The sequence below is a fragment of the Lissotriton vulgaris genome, chromosome 2_1, assembly GCF_964263255.1.
Source record: "Lissotriton vulgaris chromosome 2_1, aLisVul1.2, whole genome shotgun sequence".
In the NCBI taxonomy this organism is placed as follows: domain Eukaryota; kingdom Metazoa; phylum Chordata; class Amphibia; order Caudata; family Salamandridae; genus Lissotriton; species Lissotriton vulgaris.
In genome coordinates this window covers 647,543,236-647,562,968 of record NC_141687.1, presented here as the reverse complement: position 1 = coordinate 647,562,968, position 19,733 = coordinate 647,543,236, and the positions used below count along the sequence as shown (strand labels likewise).

Here is a 19,733-nt window from a genome sequence, read left to right as displayed (position 1 = left end):
TGGGCGGATTACCAGAGCTAACAATAGCAAAGAGATCTTTTCTATTGTTAAGAGCTTTCTATCACCCTGTGCGGAGCAAAGGACTCTGCCAGCCTCTGCACAATGGTGTGAGGAGCTGTCTTCCTTTATTGAGAAAATAACAAAGATTCAGGACAGCCTCGGAATTTTATCCCATAAACAGAGGAGTGCTCTTCTGGTGCCCCCTCTTATTTCCAGTTCACCTACCTCCCTGTTCACGCAACTCCTGCTTGTGGCTGAGGCTGACATTTTATCTATTCTGAAATCTTTGAAATCAGGCTCGCCTACAGATCCGTGCCTGGCCCGAGTACCAGCTGGGGTGGCTGAGGTTGTTTGTTCAGAGGTAGCTGAGATTATTAATCTATCCCTTCAGACCGTCACCGTTCCTGTGTGTTGGAAGCAGGCTAAACTCTTACCCCTTCTCAAGAAATCTTCTTTAGATCCCTCTGTTCCATCAAACTATCATCCTATCTCTCTTTTGCCAGCCTTGGCTAAAGTTTGTGAGAAGGTGGTATTCCGGCAGCTTGAGGCCTTCGTGGAAACATCTAGTGCTCTTCGCCCTGCTCAATCCGGGTTTAGATCCTCCCATAGTACGGAGACTGTGCTGGTGGAAATTACAGAGGTGATCAGAGAGTGCCTGGATGGAGGCGGCAGGGCGCTCTGATCTTGCTGGACCTCTCTGCCGCCTTAGATACGGTTCCCCACTAGCTACTTCTTGCCCGGTTGTCATCTATTGGCATCGCTGGTCCAGCATTGGATTGGATAGAGTCCTTACTGGACGATCACACTCAGCAGGTCTGGATGCCTCCCTACTAGTCCTCTGTTAGGAAACTTTCAACTGGGGTGCCTCAGGGCTCCATGTTGAGCCCCCTGCTTTTCAGTATATATCTGACCTCCCTGAATGTTTTTGCGGAGGAACTGGGAGCAAAAATTATAGCCTACGCGGATGACACCCAGATGCTTTTTACTTGGAAGGACTCTGATCTGGATAACAATGCCGCCCAGATCTGCCTTTCGTCTGTTTTCCACTGGCTAAGAACTTAGGGGTGTGGTTTAGTGAAGATCTCCGGTTTGCAGAGCACATTAAGAAACTTACTGGAATCTGCCCGTGACCCTTAAGGCCTTACGAAGGTTCTTTTCCCTGCTTCCTAGGGAGGCTAAAGAAATGGTAGCACGTGCCCTCATTCTTTCCCTCCTCGATGATGCCAATGCTTTGTAAATTGTGAAATTGAGAGGCCCCATTCTCAAAACATCCCATGTTGTTTTCACACAGGCACCCACCTAACCTACGCCCTGAAGAAAAGCCTGACGAATTAACACACAGGCTTGGAAACGTGTCGGCGTTTTTTTTGGCTCATCTGAATAATTGAACTCTGATTAGCTCAAAGCTGACCTGAATAATCTATAAATTATGACAAATATTTAATAGTCATAAAATTTCACTTTTGCGCTACTAGACCTAAAATACACAAACAGTTAAAAAATGGTCTAGTGTTAAAATCAGTTGGTAGGGTACAGTTCATTCTTTCCTCATGGAAATGTATATTGTGTAAAAATTGTTTTTTTGAAATGTTGTTTGTATATTTGTAACATAAATGTTTGTCTATATTGTTTAATGTAAACACTGTACATAGGATATACCCACTTGTGTATGACACAGCAAACTCCCAGACAAATAGAACAATCCCCACAAGTTACAAAACTTGTAACCTTTGAAAAAAGAAACCAAAACACCTACTGATTAAATATAGTGGTGTATAACAAAAAACTGCTCAAAATAAAAAAGTGGCAGAAACAAAAAGCGGCTGGGTCTCCAATTTCTATTTCACAATTGCATGGTGTCCTACCCAGCGCTCAACAGGGCACAACCCCCCCTTAATTTTCCCAATGCTTTGTAAATTGGCATTCCCGGCTATCTGGTTAAGAAACTTCAAATCATACAGAATGCCCTAGCCAGACTCCTGTTCGACATCTCTTGGAGATCTAGTGTTCGGCAGCATCTGCGGAATCTGCATTGGCTACCTGTGGCCCAACGGGTGCAATTCAAGGCCCTTATTCTATCTCGCATGGCTGTTCATGGCCAAGGGCATGCGTACCTTAGGAGGCGCTTTGCTCTGTTTACGCCTAGCCGCCCCTTGCGATCTGCCACTCAGCGCCGGCTGGTCATCCCGCGGTTTCATAGGTCACGCTTGGGAGGCCAATCCCATTCTGTTAAAGCACCCTCCCCGTGGAGCTACAGCATACCCAGGACTTTCACCTTTTTAAAAAAACATTTAAAAACTCATCTTTTCAAACTGCTTATCTAATGTATCCTGCCCCCTCTTCCACAGTCCACGCACGCGCTAGGACACTCTAGAGTATTAGAGCGCGATGTAAGTCTTTTTATAACATAACATAACATAACATAACATAGTTGGCTGACCAAAGTAGAGCCAGATTAGTAGTTACAACTTTATAAAAGTTTTACAGATTTTACCGTTAGCTCGGTTCATTATAGTGATTTATTGCACTAAGTGTAAAAGCAGTGATTTATTGCTTCTTTGAAAATTCATATCGCTGGACACTGCAGGGATTTGTATCATTGAGGTGTCTATGTAAAAATAAAAATACAAACTATTTTTATAAATTTGGTGTCTGATTTTTGCTTAGTCTTAGGTCGGTCTGATTCAACTGTTTTGTTTCTGCTTAATGTTTTACATTTGTTCCTCTGTTAAAGCCTGACTGCACAGAGCCCCTGCTACCCATGGTTGAGCTACGATTTTAAACAGGAATATGATGGGACCCAGAACATGCAATTAGTTTATTACATGGAATGGTCTCACAACCACACCATATAATAAACCACTTTCCTCACGTTTGTTTGATGCATACTGTATCTATAGTATGATTTACAACACAGGTTGCTTCGCACCCAACATTTAGCAACATATGTTTCCTCCTTCACCCTTCATCATCCCTCAGTGGGACTTTAATTTGGTACTGAGGTTCCTGATGTGTGCTCCCTTTGATCCCTTGCACAGTTGTCCTTTCAGGCTCCTTACCATCAAGATAGCCTTCTTGGTGGCAATAACATCTGCATGGAGGGTCAGTGATCTTCAGGTTTTGTCATCCAAGCCTCTGTATTTAACATCTACCCAGACAAGCTGGTTCAATGAAATAAAGCTTCCTTTCTACTGAAAGTCATCACTCCCTTTCATGGAGGCCAGTCCATCACCCTGTCTACTTTCAACACTCTGTCTACTTACAACACTCTGCCACATTCCTCTAAAGAAGAGGAGCAACTTCACCGACTGGACCTAAAAAGAGCGTTGTTGTTATACATTATACCTTGACTGCATGAGACCGTTTGGGTGGATGACCAACTCTTCCTGGGGTATGTCCGAGCGAAGAAGGGAAAGGCTGTGCAGATCCGGCCCATCTCCTTGTGGGTTGTGCGCTGCATTAAAATCTGCTATGCATTGGCCAAGGATCAACCCCTTTGGGATTGCGTGCTTATTCCACCAGAGCCAAGACTACAACCAGGGCATTAGCATGTGGAGTCCTGGACATCTGCCAGGCAGCAGAGAGGGCCTTTCTGCACATATTCACAAAACGCTACTTCCTGGCCAGTCAGGTACGTAGGGAGGGGCAGCTTTTGAGAAACACCTTCAGGGAGGTATTGCTTGGGAAGTTAACCGAAGGTAAGTATTTGTGGCTAGAAGTCTCGATCAGATGAACAAGTTATTTACCTTGGATAATGCCTTATTTGGTAGAGACTCTATGTTGCCAGAGATTTCTTACAGATTCACCCATCCTCCCCGCTCTACAAACGGATTTCTAGAGGCAGAGCGTTCCCCTTTCAGGGCCCTAGTTTTCCACACTAGTGGTCAGTGTTCTTTGTGGCACCGAGCTCCTGGCGTGAGAAGTTGCGGAAAGAAACTGACATCAATGTGCTGGGGTGTTGCCTATATAGGCACTGTGCACATCACTTACAGTGCGGATGCCATAGCGTGGAGCCGAACACCACCACCCACCAGCTCGCCGGGGTACTGCTAATGAAAAATATATGAATCTAGTCTGATGCCTAGGGATAATTCTAAGAAAAGGAATCTGCTGCTAGAGAGTCTCTACCAGATAACGTTTAACTGAAGGTAAGTAACTTGTTCATTAAGACTGATGTGTACAGGCATTGCAGCAACCTTTATTCCCACAGGTATTGTCATTTCTAGTCAGAACCACACCTTACTTGTGCGGCACTCAGGAAAATTGATGTTAATGTCTCGAGCAAGGAGAGCATGAAAACATTCATAGATCTAAGGCTTCCAGCTGTAATGTTTAAAAGGATGAGAAATTAGCAGGAACAATATTACTGAAGGTAAGGACTTTTTATTTTGGATGGGTTCTGTTCTACTTCTGATCTTGTTATGGAGAAGCAGCACCAATTTCACGCAATTTCAGTTAAGTGGGTATCTGCAGTTTTAAACAATGCCCTTCCTTATGCATCTTCTCTTAAATACCTTTCAAAATATCGTAATTGATCACTTTGATCCCCAGACACATCTAAAGAGTCATTGGAGGCACCGAAGTTGATGCAGAGCCTGAATGCATTAAGAGAAACACAGAAAGAAATCCCAATCGGAATCCAACCAGAAGATGTGACAAATTTGCTACTAAATTTTGAAATCAGAAAGGTATGAATAACTGAAAAAGGATATGCTGCAATGTTTTTTTGTTATCAAATGAAATGTTGTCTCCTTCCCTAATCAAGTATTTTAACGCGCAATAATGAGAAATGAAAAACTTTATTAGTGTTTCTGATTTGAACACCAGCTTACTTCGTTAAAAAAAAAAAAAAATCTACATCATAAATGTTGCCTGAGGCTACTTAGACCAATACAAACATAAAACGTGAGCAAATCCAAGAATAAAAATATAGAAATATAAATTATTAAATCAAATACATGAAGAAGAAATAAAATATACAGTAAAACAACATTGCAGCACATGCAATTAAAACTAATAAGGTTTTAATTTATTGTACAGTGCAAGTAAGGACAAAGCTATATTAAAAGAAATATTAAATACATTACATGCTGGAGGAATTTTCCGTTTGTGGGAAGCATTAAGAAACAAACCTTTTCTGTAATTTGCAATGCTTATATGAAAAATAATCAGGCTTCCTGAAAAGGAGGTTATTCATATTGTCATGCTGTGAAATTACACAGAGCAATACTCAAGTCCTGGTAGTTCCCTATTGGTGTTAAAGCTGTGTCTGTTTAGGATGACATAAAATTTGCCTGTGCTGAGGATATTACTAAGTGGAGAACGGGCAGGTTTTATTTTTCATTTTAAAAGCCAAGTAGTTCCATACCAAAGTTGCTACCATTGTGATTGATTTAAGCCTTAGTGCAGAGCTGTGTAGCTGGTGTGCAGGAATTGCTACCTTCTGAGCAGGATATCTTGGCTTGAAGAACGATAAGAAAAGTTACCTTCTGTATTACTAGTCAATCTACAGAACCCCGAATGCTGATCGCAATACATATAAGAAGGATACTGGACCAGCTTCATTCCTCAAGCACACAGGACGGACACAAAGTGTCAACATGTCCAAAAAGTAGCAACGACTAAAACAAGGTCCCCGATGTGCACCCTCGTGGTAACAGCCTATAACACAGGGTGTTGAATGATCCCACCAAGGGAAAGAGGATATAACATGGGAATGCCTAATTCACCACAGAGGAGCGTCTTCTCCAAAAGACCCAACCCCCAAAGCAGAATGCAAGCAACTTAAGGACAGGGTTTTCCCTAGCAATATTTCTCCTCAGCTGAGGCAAAGATTGCAATGTTTGGAATCAACTAGCTGGAAGATCAACTAAAGGATAATAGTTGACGAGGGTGGTGGTGAGATGAAAACACAGCCACAATCAGGATCAGGAGCACTTTCTAATTCAGACTATGCATCCCTTGGGCAGAAATAAAACTAAAGCATTGTCATGAAGGAAGAGTTGGACAAAATGCAAAATAAATATGGGGGCACTGCTGTAATATCAGCACCTGTGAAATTCCACCTGTAAGAGCTTGGGTTGGTGGATGGGTGGAAGTACCAACATTAGTTGGGAACTAAAGACCCACACTACCTGGCTGCCCTTAAAAGATGCACACAAATACATTACATATTCCTTTACAAGAGATGGTTATCTGAGTTGAAGGAGTTCACTAGGATCCCATAAAGCTGTCCGACTATGCCCCACCTCATAGGCACTCAAGGAGGGCTTGCAAAATTGGTCAGGGAGGAGGAAGGGACATGGCAATTGAATAATATGCTGTTAAAAGATCCAGTAATAATCAATACTATCCCACAAACATTAAACATGACATAATTAAAAATGATAATGGGGAGGTCGGTGCGGCTACTTTTTGAAAGCAATCAAAGCAGTCCTGCAAGGACCTTTGCAGCAGAGACGGCTAAACTAAAGACAATACATGAGATATCAAAACTCCAGCTGTGAAAAAAGCTTAATGAGGCCATACATAAACGTGTGCAGGCTCAAGAATCTAGGACAGAGGATATTGGCCTTAAGGAGACAAATTAAAATGGTAGAATTTGACAGCGCATGTTATGTATTAGTAAGAATAGGAAACCTTTTCTAGCAACTAGCTAATAAGCCTGGTAAATGTTTGCCAAAATTACTGCGAGCATAAGAGGCACAAAGCCAATTAGTGATTTTTAAAGATAGAGGAGGTACACTGTATACAAGGGAAGGTAAAAAGGCCAGATGGTTTAATTAATTCTACTGGGTGGTATACGGGAGAGAACATACTGACTTGAACAATGTAACTCCTGTGTGGAGGATACTCATCTACCTACATTTTAGACCACTGAGAGGGAAAGCCTACAATAATCTATTTACAAAGAGGAGGGGAGCTATATCCAGGCAACACCTGTCAAAATCCCCTGGACCAGATTGGTTTAGAACTAAGGACCTGATGTAGAATTTAGCACTGAGTACTCCATCACAAATGGGATGGATACCTGTCCACCTTATTACAAGTGCCGTATGGTATAATGTACCATATATTGGGCGGAGGTGATATGCATCATATTTGTGACTGAGTACACCAAACCTTAAATCAGGGCCCAAGTTCTAAAATGAATTTGGTTCCCCCTTACCCATGGCTAATTAAAACCTCACAGTAAGCATGGGCGGAAAATCCGTTTCGCTCGCGGATTTTGCGGATTTTCGGTAAATTCGCAATCCGCGAGATTCGCGAATCTCCCGCAAAATCCGCAAATCCGCGAGCAGCGGATTTTATGGCTTGCTCGCACTGTTCGCGTGAGTTCGCGGCTTCCCAGTACAACTTCGCGCCCCGCGAATAAGCGCAAAATTGCAGAAATACGATCTTAGCAAAACTGAAACTACTTACCAGGTTCAAAAGTTCAGGCTCATCATTAGTAGCCATTTCCTGTAGTGCTTCCTGAGGGGCCCCTCCAGAGTTCAGTTGCCAGTTGCAACTATTATGTGACCCTGCTCTGAACCTCAGAATAGTTACACATATGCCACAAAGGTCCTGAATTACAGCTAAGGGAGACAAGCAGGAGCCAGGCTGGAAGTTCAAATCCATTAATCAGCCCCTAATTCATTATTGTCAGTTGGGGCAGGGCAGGTGTTGTAACTAATTTTGCAACAATGAAAGCACTTAGCAAGTGCAAAAGATCACTAATCAGGAAGCACTAAGGAAGCAGGTGCCAGCTAAAAAAATATTCTGTGACGCATTAATCAGCCCCAAATTAATTCAGGTCACTTGAGGCAGGGAAGGTGTGCTTGCTTTGCCACAATAATGTACACTGACTGGACAACCAGAGGGTGCTGTGATGAAACAGAGGGTGGCATGGGTGGGCCAGAGGGTGGCATGAGTAGTCAGAGAGTGGCAGTGGTGACAGAGAGTGGCAGTGATGAAGAAAAGTGTCCCAAACAGGCTGGACACGTAGAAACAACAAGTTCGCGAAACTTGCGACCCGACAGGTAAGTTCGCGTTTGCGAAATTGTACAAAACCCTCGCGAACTGGCAGAAACCCGCGCGAACACACACAAAAAAAAATCCGCAAATTCGCGAGAATTCGCGGATTTTGCGAATTGCGAGTTCGCAAATCCGCAAAATTCGCAAACGCGAGATTCGCAAAATTCGCCCATGCTTACCTCTTAGGAAGTGATTGCAGAGGGTAGGGTGACACCCAGAATGACTGAATCTACAATATAATTAATACTGAAGTTAATGAAACCCCCAGAAAATGTCACCTCATACAGGCCAATTTCATTACTAAACATCAGTGCTAACTTCTGGCCAAAAGTGCATTGTTTATGTTACCGATGGCTTGCCAGAGACCTCGTCCACTCCAGACACACAGCTCATAATGCAAGGAAAACCCTCCATTTTGATATTGGAAGCATGAGGGCTAGAAATGAAATTGTTGTGTAGTTCCTACTAATCCATAGGATCTGCGCATTGTTTGGACAACATCAACTAGGTAGGGTCCTGGTGTAAAGACTGATTCCAGACACCCCAGCAGGATATGGTGACCTATAGACCAGCTAGTTCACAGTGCCACTGTAGGCCGCCCTAACCTATCAGGGGGTAAATAGTTTCTGGCAACCACTTAACATGACAACCCTGTCCCCTCAGGGATCGTGGAAACAGTACAGCACCTTTAGCTCAGTCACTCGTGCTCACTTATTCTCAATAATATTTATTGAACCAAAGTTATTCTTGCATAAAATACGTGTGCTGCAATGATTAGTAGGCAGAAGCAGATAAACGTGATTACAAGCACCAAAAGCGTAAATAGTAGATGTAGTTCTACCATGGTACTAAAACAATGTATATATGCAGGCATACACACAAGGCAGTAATAAAGCGTACTCCTACGATGCAAACCCTACTTTAAGTGTACCTAGAGTGTATGTCGGTGTAAATCCAAGAATCCCCCCAAGGGACCGTCCAACCCCATTACCTGATGGTATAGAGTGAAGGACTCCATTGTTGGTCGCGAACTGGACACCTCTCTCAAGATGTCAGGACCGCTGCGTGGTGATTTCTCAGTATGCAAGGACCTCGATGTCAGCTGAAGAGCCTCCTCTCCTAATCTATTGGGATGCTCATCTTTTATAATAGAAAGCAGCCTTGCGATGTGCTTATAGATTAGTGATGTTATGGATATGTAGATAGCCCTGTCACCCTGTGGAAGAAGATTGAGATGACAATTGTAAATAGTGCGAAATGAGACCTTGTGCATGATGTTCAGTGCATCGTGAAAATTTTGTGTGAAGCTAGAAGTGTAAACAAGTTTAGTTTCAGGGAAACTAATCCCTCATTGTCGTGCATGCAAATATTTGCAAAAGGTCATAGCTGAAAATGTTATTTGTAAGGACAATGTAAGAAATAAGCTGCTTCGCTACATTTGCCTAATTTGGAAATATAACAAAATATGGTCTTCATCTCCATTGATCCTGCAAAAGGGTGGATTGTTTTTTTATGGAGGACTCCTTGCACGATATTAACCAGGGTGACCCAATTAGTAGATGGGTCAAAACAGGTTGTCACTCACCTGTGAGCTAAGATGCATGGCAATTGGCAGTTCTCTGCAGTGGGTGTATATAAAAAGGTAGACCAGAATAGGGGGCCCTCTCTTTCCACCCGTTTGCCCTCATGCTTGAATCTTTGGCTCAGGAAATCAGAACCAATGACTGCATTAAGGGGATTTGGCTGTGGACAACTTTAAACTCAGTATGTTTGATGATTATATTTTACTCTACTTAATGGACCCCGTTCACTCGCTACCACATCTTATAAAACACCTCAAGAGCTATCAGAGAGTTTTACATTTCAAACTAAATGTCAGTAATCCTGGGGGGCTAAATATCCCAACCCCAAAGAATGTAATCCAAACCCTGAAGGGATTATCTCACCATTACTTACCTAGTTCTGGCACTTGGAGGGACATTAGCTTAAACCAAGGAATCAAACCTACAGTACACGAAGAGGGCAATCAAGATAGCGCTGAGGGGCTGGTAAAGACAAGCCACTGTCATGGAGAGGACCTATAGCAGAAATTACTTTTAGGAGCCTACCCCAAAATTCTAAATGTGTTCCAGATAATTCTGCTGCATATAATTGTGGAAATACAAGAATGCATGGAATACATTTGGCAATACAAAAGGAAAGGATTAGCTAAATACTGTTCATAGTGGGAGCTAGACAGGAAGGGGGCTGGGTGTGCCCAACCTACTTACCTGCTGCTATGCCACTCGCCTCTGAGTCTATTGGACGAGGAAGGAAACAGATAAAGGGGTGGTGCATGATTCATCAAACTTTAAGTGATGCTTGCTCCCCCATCACACCTCACCCCACATCAGGTCACCAAGGGCCTTATGTATCATCAACCTGATTTGTGATTCTCAAATAGCGATTTTTAAGAAATCGCTATTTGAGAATCGCCAATAGGTATGTATGTATAAAATCGCATTTTGTTTTGCGATTTCTTAAAATTCCTTAATTACGATTAGCAAATTGCGAATCGCAATCAAGGAATACTTTCCCATTCATTTCTATGGGCCAGGAGGCCCATAGGAATGAATGGGAAGTTATTCTCAATTTGCGATTCGCAATTTGCGAATCGCAAATTGAGAATAATTTCAAGTGTGCAGGGGTGTCCAAAGGACACCCTGTTGCACCCCTGAAATATGCATGGGTGCACATGTGGCACATACATGCTCTAAGGACATGTATATGCATCACATGGCACTTTAAAAAAAATGCAAAAATGTGCATTTTTCAAGGACTTCGCAACTTACCATCAACTAGAAGTTGGTTTTAATTTGCGATTCCTTAAGGAAATGTTGAAATTTGTTTTTGCTTCATACATTGCATTTAAGGAATTGCAAAATTTGAGATTCCTTAAATGCAATTGCAAAATAAGGAATAGCAAATTTTGCGATTCCTTGTTTTGCATCAGATTTTGCTTTATACATGCCATTTAGCAAATTCACATTCGCAAAGGCCGAAATTCTGCGAATTTCGGCCTTTGCGAATTTGCTTAATACATATGGCCCCAAATGTCTAAGGCACATAGAGACCACAAGCTCTCTATATCATAAGTAACAGGGCAACTTAAGAGTTTGGGATTGCATTGAATTACCCCCCTCCCCATTTACACCCATATGGGTAAACATTGATTTTGCTCTGTCTTTATAGACAAGCCTTCAGGCGGTGGTGGGCAGGAGGTGGGCAAAACTGTGCAGGGCATTTCCAGCACAGATAGAGGAATGTTAGCTTCAAGAAATGGAGCGGTTACACCACTTCCAGATCACACACGGGGGCTACACTCAAAAACAAAAAAAGATTGCTCCTGGTGAAGGGTGTGGGGGGCTAGAGTGCCTACGGTAAGATGGACAGACCTTAGTGTAGCTCCTGCCATCCGCCATACTATAACACTGTTTTTGAGGTCAGATCAAAAGGCAAGGTACTGTTTCTATTAAGATCTTGGTAGAAGAAGCCCTCAGCGAAGAGTGGATTACCAATCAGGAGGCACAATTTTTACAGACCCAATACCCCATAATGCATTACTTCAACAAGCTGCCTAAAGTACACAAGGCCCAGAGACCACCACCTGGGAGATCGATAATATCTGGTCAAGGCTCAATTTTGGAGCCTTTATCCGTGTTTGTGGACCATTTTCTAAGGCCTATTGTTCATACCATGCCTACGCACTTAAAAGACACCAAAGATGTCTTACGAGTTATTCCAAAAAATGGATTTTAATTTCGAAACAGACTATTTGGTCTTTTTCGACGTTGAGTCCCTATATACTTCAATCCCCCAGGATGAGACTTTAGACACCATTAGGTCCATCCTGGGCGAGACTCAACTTGATTCAATCACACCGGTTCAATTCATAATGGCTCTGGGGCGGCTCGCTATGGAGGAGAACTTTTTTAAGTATGAAGAAACGATTTACCCCCAGACATCGGGGACCAGCATGGGCAGTATTTTTGCGCCGAGCCTGGCTAATCTCTATGTTCATACATGTGAACAACAACACGTCTTGACATAGACTTTTTTTCCATCCATCAAATGGTGGAACGATATATAGACGACGTGTTTGTTGTATGGAGTGGAGACAGGGAATCGATCCTACAATTTCATCAGTGGTTGAACACTCAGAACCGCTATTTGCAATTCACTGTTGAGATCAGCAAGGATAGATTATCTTTCCTAGACCTCTCTATTTATGTTAACACTACAGGACTGGAGAGCGAACTATTTCGCAAACCGTTGGCCAAAAACTCCTTGTTGCTGTATGAGAGTCAGTACCCGAAAGGCCTACGGGACAATCTGCCGTACGGGCAGTTTCTTAGGGTGCGGCGTAACTGCTCGACCCAAGCAACTTTCACTAAGCACGCATAGAGTTTATCCTGTCAACTCTTAGCAAGACACTATCCTAGGAGTTTGATAAAACGCTCTTTGAAGAGAGAGTCAAATAACAATCGGGAGGCACTCCTTGAGCCTCCTGAAGCTAAATCCCCTTTGGAACTGTTAACGTTTGTTAGCACTTTTAACACCAAATCTAACCATATCCAACGGATTGTCCGATGCCACTGGCATGTCCTGGATTGCAGTAACGACAAGATCGAGCCTCCACTGTTTGCTTTCAAGCGATCGAGTAGTTTGCGTGACCGCTTGATACATACTCGACCAAAAGAAACGCCAAAAAGAGCAATTGGTACCCTATGGGACTTACCTGCGGTCACTGGACAACCGCCCATGTGGATGCTGTTCGGTCTGTCCTCAAACTAGACAAACATCTCAAATAGATATAAGGACTTACCTCCCCTGGGAGCAGAAACAGTTTACTAACTGTAATAGTACACATGTAATTTACCAACTTACCTGTCCATGTGAAGCCAAATATATTGGCATGACAACCTGCAAGGTACGAACAAGAATGTTGGAACATAAAAGTGCATGAGATGTAGGAAGACTTTATCTAGACTCACCAAACATTTTGCAGAACAGAACCACTCAGAAGAAGACTTTAGATGGACAATATTGGAGAAACCATGTATACCATCACATATTGGTGATGTCTCCAAATATTTGTTCATGAAGGAACAAAAGTGGATATATAAGTTGTCCACAGACACTCTGGGTCTGAACAATGAAATACCTTGGACTAGTCTACATTAAGTGAATCATGTACCTTTAGTCATTTGATAGTCCATGATTGCAGATATACATCTTTAGAGGCATTAGCTTCCATTCAAACTGCCGCCCTTCTTCTTCCCCCGTTTTCTCTATGACTTTTAAATTTGGTATAGATAGAACTTGCAAGTTTTTATTGGAACTGTTGCCTGTCCATTGAAACTATGTTAGACATAATAGAGGAGTTCTCCGTCAGCTCCACTGAGTACTCTGGTGTGCCATGCCATCGCGGATTTCTTACATTTTTTCATCTCTATTCCGTGGTTGAGGAATTAAAATAATACATGATTTTGAGGAAGTGGGTATTCCTCAGGAGAACCTCGTCATATCCTCATAGAGGAATAAAGATTTTCAAGATAACTTCTGTCACGAGCACGGGAGGACCTGCTGTGATACTCTCAAATCTATAGGCGATTAGTGTATTGAGTAGTTCGCCTTGACCAATAAAGCTACTTTGAGTTGAAAAGCATAATAGACAAAAAAGACTTGTTTTGCACCATTTTCTATATTCTAATTTTTTATATTCTAATTTTTTTATATTCTAATTTTGATATGAAGCAAACAAAATATTATAACATTATATCCCCATAGTAGCACATACTATTACGAACATATTCTTACGAGAGTTTGGCTTTTATCAATAGAATGCGAAGAACAAGTTTGGAACTACAAAATCAATAGCGATGATGTTATCGTGTAGTTCGCGGTGTTCCCGCGAGACTACCGAAGCCTGCAACCAAACATTTGGCTTAGTCTTTCGAGCTTCGGACTTTCACATTGCAGTCGAAAGCAATCCATCTATTCACTCAAGTAAGTCACCCCTAAATTTTCGTTACAATAAAGGGGTTGAACCCATGCAGTCGCGGGGACCTGGGCAGTATATGGTACATGTAAGAAGAGGGTCCCCGCAAGGGAAGCGTGTTGTATGCTACACACACTAACACTACTTTAAACTAACAAATAAGGATACAAAGGATTTAAAGGTATTGTCATTTATTTTCCAACACCAGGTATTACCCACTACGGGATTACTTCACATTCAATAATAGCCCCAAACAGGGAAAAGAAAAGAAGGAGGGGAAGGGGTAGTGCTCAAAGGAGTGTAAAGTCAGAGAGGATAGGCTCAGTTAAAAAATCATGTGATAGGTACAAATACTCCAAACAAAATCATAACAATTCAGATACACAAGCCGAAAATCAAGGCATCCATTGATAAACTGTTAGCTAATGACATTCAAAGGTCACATAGTAAGATTAGAACTGTTAAGGGCATGTGCCGGAAGTCCAAAGAGAAAGCCGTCGACGTTTCGACCCCTATCTGCAGGCTACGTTAAGTCCTTTGGCTGGGTCTTCATCAGGACATATACAGGAAGGAGGTGAGATGGGACAATCCTATCTGAAAAGTTAAAAAGGGAGGTCAGATATCTAAGTGGTAAAAATACATTACAGCCATCTAATTAGACAGTAATGAAATTATAATAATTACCATGGAGTCAAGGCCCAACAGGGCTCTAGGCGTAGGAGTTGAGTAAACCACGCAACAGTCGTAGTCGATCTCAGCGATATTGTTTCGCGAACTACAGAGGAGAAGGAGTGAAATATACAACCAGTTAAGTGGTTATTTATCATCATTCATTAGCTACTTGATTAAAAACCGGGAGCAATCTTACAAAAACTTCACCCATTCGGCTGAATGGTGAGTTTAGTGTTGCCCCCCAGTTGTCATTTGCCGTATAACGGTGTCTGGAAGGACGAGGGTGCAAATGAAGTTCATGGGCTGTGGATTCAAAAGTCAAAAGTCAAAAGGACTTAAGGGTCTATGCACTAATGGTTAGTCTACACTCAGTTATGGCCACCATATGGCCTATAATCACATAAAAAGCTGAAAAGGCTTGCACCACGTATCTTACATAAAGGACGACAAAGGCAAAAAGCCACTAACTGTCTTTGAACAGGGAACACAGTTACTTACATCACTCGGTGACCAAAGTGGTCTAAGGTACCGGGTCTTTGAGTGCTGGAGATCGCTGTGAATTATAAAACAAAGACTCCGTTGTGGGCTTTGCCAAATGTAAAGAATGTACACAAACCGTGTGAGGGAATCACAACAGCATTACGTACCTCCGAGTTAAAAGCGGGAGACCTAATTGGGCAAACCGGCCTTCATTACCGCACGTCGGTGCTCTGTAGTGGAGTTGTCAGCAAACGTCCGATACCCCGCAGTCCTAAGGATCAAACGAAACGAGAGACGGGCCGCCGCTCCGTCAGCCTCGGTAAGGGACAATCCTACGGAAAAAAACAGGGATGCCCGTCAGGAGTCTGAAATTGCAATTAGCCGTGGATTACTTCCAAGGGCACGAGCTAACTCACCGATACCCAAGAAAGAGCCGCTGTGATCAGCGCCGGTCGGTAGAAACTCCGCAACACCCGCTACGCGGAGTTTGAGGGCGGAGTCAGTTAAAGTGTCCCAACAAAAGAAAGGGAAGAGTTACTTGATAACTACGGCGATGCATGCTAGTATCGCAATACAAAAGGGCGTAGTGTGAAGGAACCCTGTCTAATGTGTATTCCGTAGAAATTCAAAATTAATAATACATACGAAATTATTCATGTGGGAGGCAATGGTTGAGGTCTTAGAACAACCAACATTACATGGGAAATCGCCAGTGGCAAGGCCTATAGCACATCTTAAAGAGGAATGCCATGTGTCACAAATTCATCCTTTGGCAAAATTAATCACAACTAACTTATGCTCGTGCAACACTCTCACAGGAGGTTGTAAACGAGTTTTTTTATCATGATAAATGATAGCACTCGGTGTCAAAAATGGTCAATTACGAACAACCAGTTGATACATAAATCAATAATTATTGATACCCGCGCAACTCTCTAACAAGAGGTTGTAAGGCGAGTTAAATTACGTGTAGCATGGTAAGCTGCTGACAAGTTTATCTAAATTACACAAGGGGCACGAGGCAATTCCCTATATACGATGTGACCATAAATCGATGCCCTGATACAGGAACTGGAGCAAAGTCTCGTGCACTTCTCCAACATGAGTGTAAATGAGTATCAGTGGCTAAATCTAGCATTACTCATAGCTATTGAGATCTACATAATCAGTCTAGAAAATGTTCCTTGACAAACCAATTAACCCAGTGCTGCCAGTTGTGCCAAACTACTGTCCTGTTCATTAAGGCCATTTTTAATCGAGTCTAGAAGGGACATCCATTTGGATTCACGTGTATTTAATACTGTCAACACATTCCCCCCTCTTCTGCCCAGGGATACCTTTTCAATTACGAACCATCTCAAGTCAGACACTGCATGCCCTGCTTTTTGCCAATGCTCTACTAACGGAGCACCCACCACTTTACAACGCAGTCTACTACTGTGGGACGAGATACGAGACTTGATTTTCTGTTGAGTTTGTCCCACATATACGTGACTACATGGGCATTGGACAATGTAGATAACACAGGTCGAATTACAATTTGTGTAATGTTTTAAGTTGTAAGTGCGTCCGCCATGGTCAAAAGTCTTAGTCTGGATTGTGGTGTCACATGCGGTGCATGTGCCACATCTGTGGTGTCCTACCAATGGAGGCAGATTCCACAAGGTTGTAAGAGTGGGTTGACTTACTGGTTCTAAGTAAGAATGGACCACCATGTCCCGTATATTTTTGGCCCTCTTAAAGGAATGAAGAGGGAGATGCGTTTGCTCAATCTCATCTGCCACCAGAGACCAGTTCTTGTTAATAATGTGTTTAATTTCATTACTCCGTGTCGATAAAGTGGTTACACAGATAATCCGGTCTGTCCCTGGTTGGTTGGTAATTTCTGGATTCAACAAATTGTCACGTGGGTTATACCAAGCCCGTTTCCTGGCTCGTTTCACCATCCTGACAGGGTACCCTCGGGAAATGAGGCGCTCACTTAAGACCTCAGATTCCTGGCTGTAATTAGCTCGAGTGGAGCAATTTCTCCTGATTCTGAGAAATTGCCCAACCGGTGGATTGTCTTTGAGACCTCTGGGGTAATGACTCCCATATTGCAACAAAGAGTTGCGCTCAGTCGGTTTCCGATATAGAGTAGTTTGTAAACGGTCTTCATCCACATAGATGGAAATATCCAAGAAGGGAATTGTCTCATTGCTGGAATACATCGTGAATTGAATATGGGGGTTTCTGGAATTGAGCCAATCGTGAAAATCTTGCAGTTGTTCTTTGCTGCCCTCCCAGATGCACAGGACATCATCTATGTATCTGACCCACAAGGTCAGCCTGCTCTGGAAAGGATTATCAGTAGAGAAAATGTGTTGTTCGAAGTGATCCATAAGAATGGCCAGATTCGGAGCGAAGGTAGCCCCCATGGCTATCCCCTTCGTCTGCAGATAGAAATCTTCTTGAAAAATAAAGAAGTTCTGCCTCATGGCAATGCTCAGCATCTCGATTATAAAGTCTGTCGGGACAGGTACAGGGGCCGGTCGCTTATCTAAAGCTTCTCGCATCACTTCCAAGGCGTCTAGTTGAGGAATACTGGTGTAAAGCGATACAATATCGCACGTCACCAAAAGTTCACTTTCTGGGTTAAATGGTCTTTCATCTATCAGATTGATCGTTTGTGTGGTATCACGGAGGTAAGCCTTGGTGTTGATTGCCCCATCTCACCTCCTTCCTGTATATGTCCTGATGAAGACCCCGCCAAAGGACTTAACGTAGCCTGCAGATAGGGGTCGAAATGTCGACTGCTTTCTCTTTGGACTTCCGGCACATGCCCTTAACAGTTCTAATCTTACTATGTGACCGTTGAATGTCATTAGCTAACAGTTTATCAATGGATGCCTTGATTTTCGGCTTGTGTATCTGAATTGTTATGATTTTGTTTGGAGTATTTGTACCTATCACATGATTTTTTGACTGTGCCTATCCTCTCTGACTTTACACTCCTTTGAGCACTACCCCACCCCTGAATTTTCTGCATAATCGCTGGGCCAATATTTCTGTTTAAAGAGATACTTCGAAAAACTGTGCTCCGCCCCTTAACAGCGCATTTTGCTTAAAAAACTCCCACTCTGTACCGATCGTTGCCTCCCCCTGACTCCGGTACCGTCAGGGGGGAGGTGTTTGCTTAGCAGTAAGGATAGTTGTTAAGAGGCTGAGTCCCCATCCCATATACACTTAATTTCGTGAGAGCCATTACACTCACCTTTATTGATAGACCCCCCCTTCCTATTCCTCCCCCTCCTTTCTTTACCACGAGTGATGAGGGCTAGTTTCTTTGAGCCATATGATAGAAGTTAAACCCTATATCTCTAGGGCTTTGGAGTTTGTGATTTTAAGTGCGCAGGTGAGCCTTAACTGTTTGTATATAGGATAGGTGTTTTGACTGTGAGACAAGGATATGAGAGGGTCCATATTTTTATAAGGTAGAGTAGACAAATGTAGGTCTCCTTCTTTATTATAAGTACCCCATTCCTTGCCTTCACAGAGCGGGGCCTCCTACTTCCTGTGCTTGGTCCAGGAGAGGTGAGGTCCTGTCCCTGGTCATTCTGGGTGAGTAAAATAATTGCTAATTTTGCGCAATTCAATGAAAAAAGGAGGAACGCAGAACTCATTATGTTTGTTTGTTTTTTAGATGTGAGACACACCATTTGATACGGAGGAATAGTAACATGGATTGTTCACTTAAATACTTTTTTGAAAATTGATTTACTCACGCATTTTCTGATTTATTGTCAATACACGCAGTAGCAAAACAATTTAGAACAGAGGCCCTGAAGAAAGCCGTGGGATCTCTTTCTCTGTCGGCTGAAACATGTTGGCCCTTCTGCAGTTATATGTTAAAACTGCTTCTTTGCACTGTTCTTGTTTTTAGCCAGGGAGAGGTCAATATTCATTAAAGTTTCTTTATGACTCTTTACCCTATTTTAAGTCACCACTTTTTCTCTTTTTTTGCACTGCACATGGTCCCATCGATAGTATATTTGCATGGTTAAGAAGTGATTTTGGGACATACCATCCCACTGGGGATGACCAAGTGAGAAAATTGATCATGACAAGACTTTGATGGGAATCCAATGTTTGCCTAGGAGTCTCACTAACAATCACTTGAGGTTCTGTTTTCTTGGTTTTCTGTTGTTCTCTATATAGACTATATAGGATCTCATGTCCTAACTCACTTTGTAGGAAGTCTTTGTTTTGAGTTCCCGTGAGCTCCTATTTAGACCCCCAGGTTTTCTTGTTATAAATTTAAGTTTGTTAGGGGATAGTATCCTGGGCAGGTCTCTAAATATCCCTCAGACCCTTCCTTCTCTGTGGTTTTGATTCTATGAGAAAATAGGAAGGATAGGCAAAATGGTGACCAAAACATGGAGAGGAAACCTTAAGGACTATTTCATGTTGCCCTCACACACCCCTGGGGATGTCATGTTTCATCATTGGGCTTTTACTCATTGTAGGGCCAGTGCTGCAGTGCTCT

The 19,733-nt window shown here is 42.6% G+C and overlaps 1 protein-coding gene across 1 annotated transcript in view; it reads left to right on the top strand.

The window, feature by feature from the left end:
- The window catches only part of VPS13C (vacuolar protein sorting 13 homolog C), a 2,437,235-nt gene that overhangs the window by 962,592 nt on the left and 1,454,910 nt on the right, over positions 1-19,733 (top strand). The window contains exon 38 of the mRNA XM_086955811.1: positions 4,552-4,688. Within this exon, the coding sequence (XP_086811937.1) occupies positions 4,552-4,688 (137 nt within the window). The remainder of the gene's footprint in view (positions 1-4,551; positions 4,689-19,733) is intronic.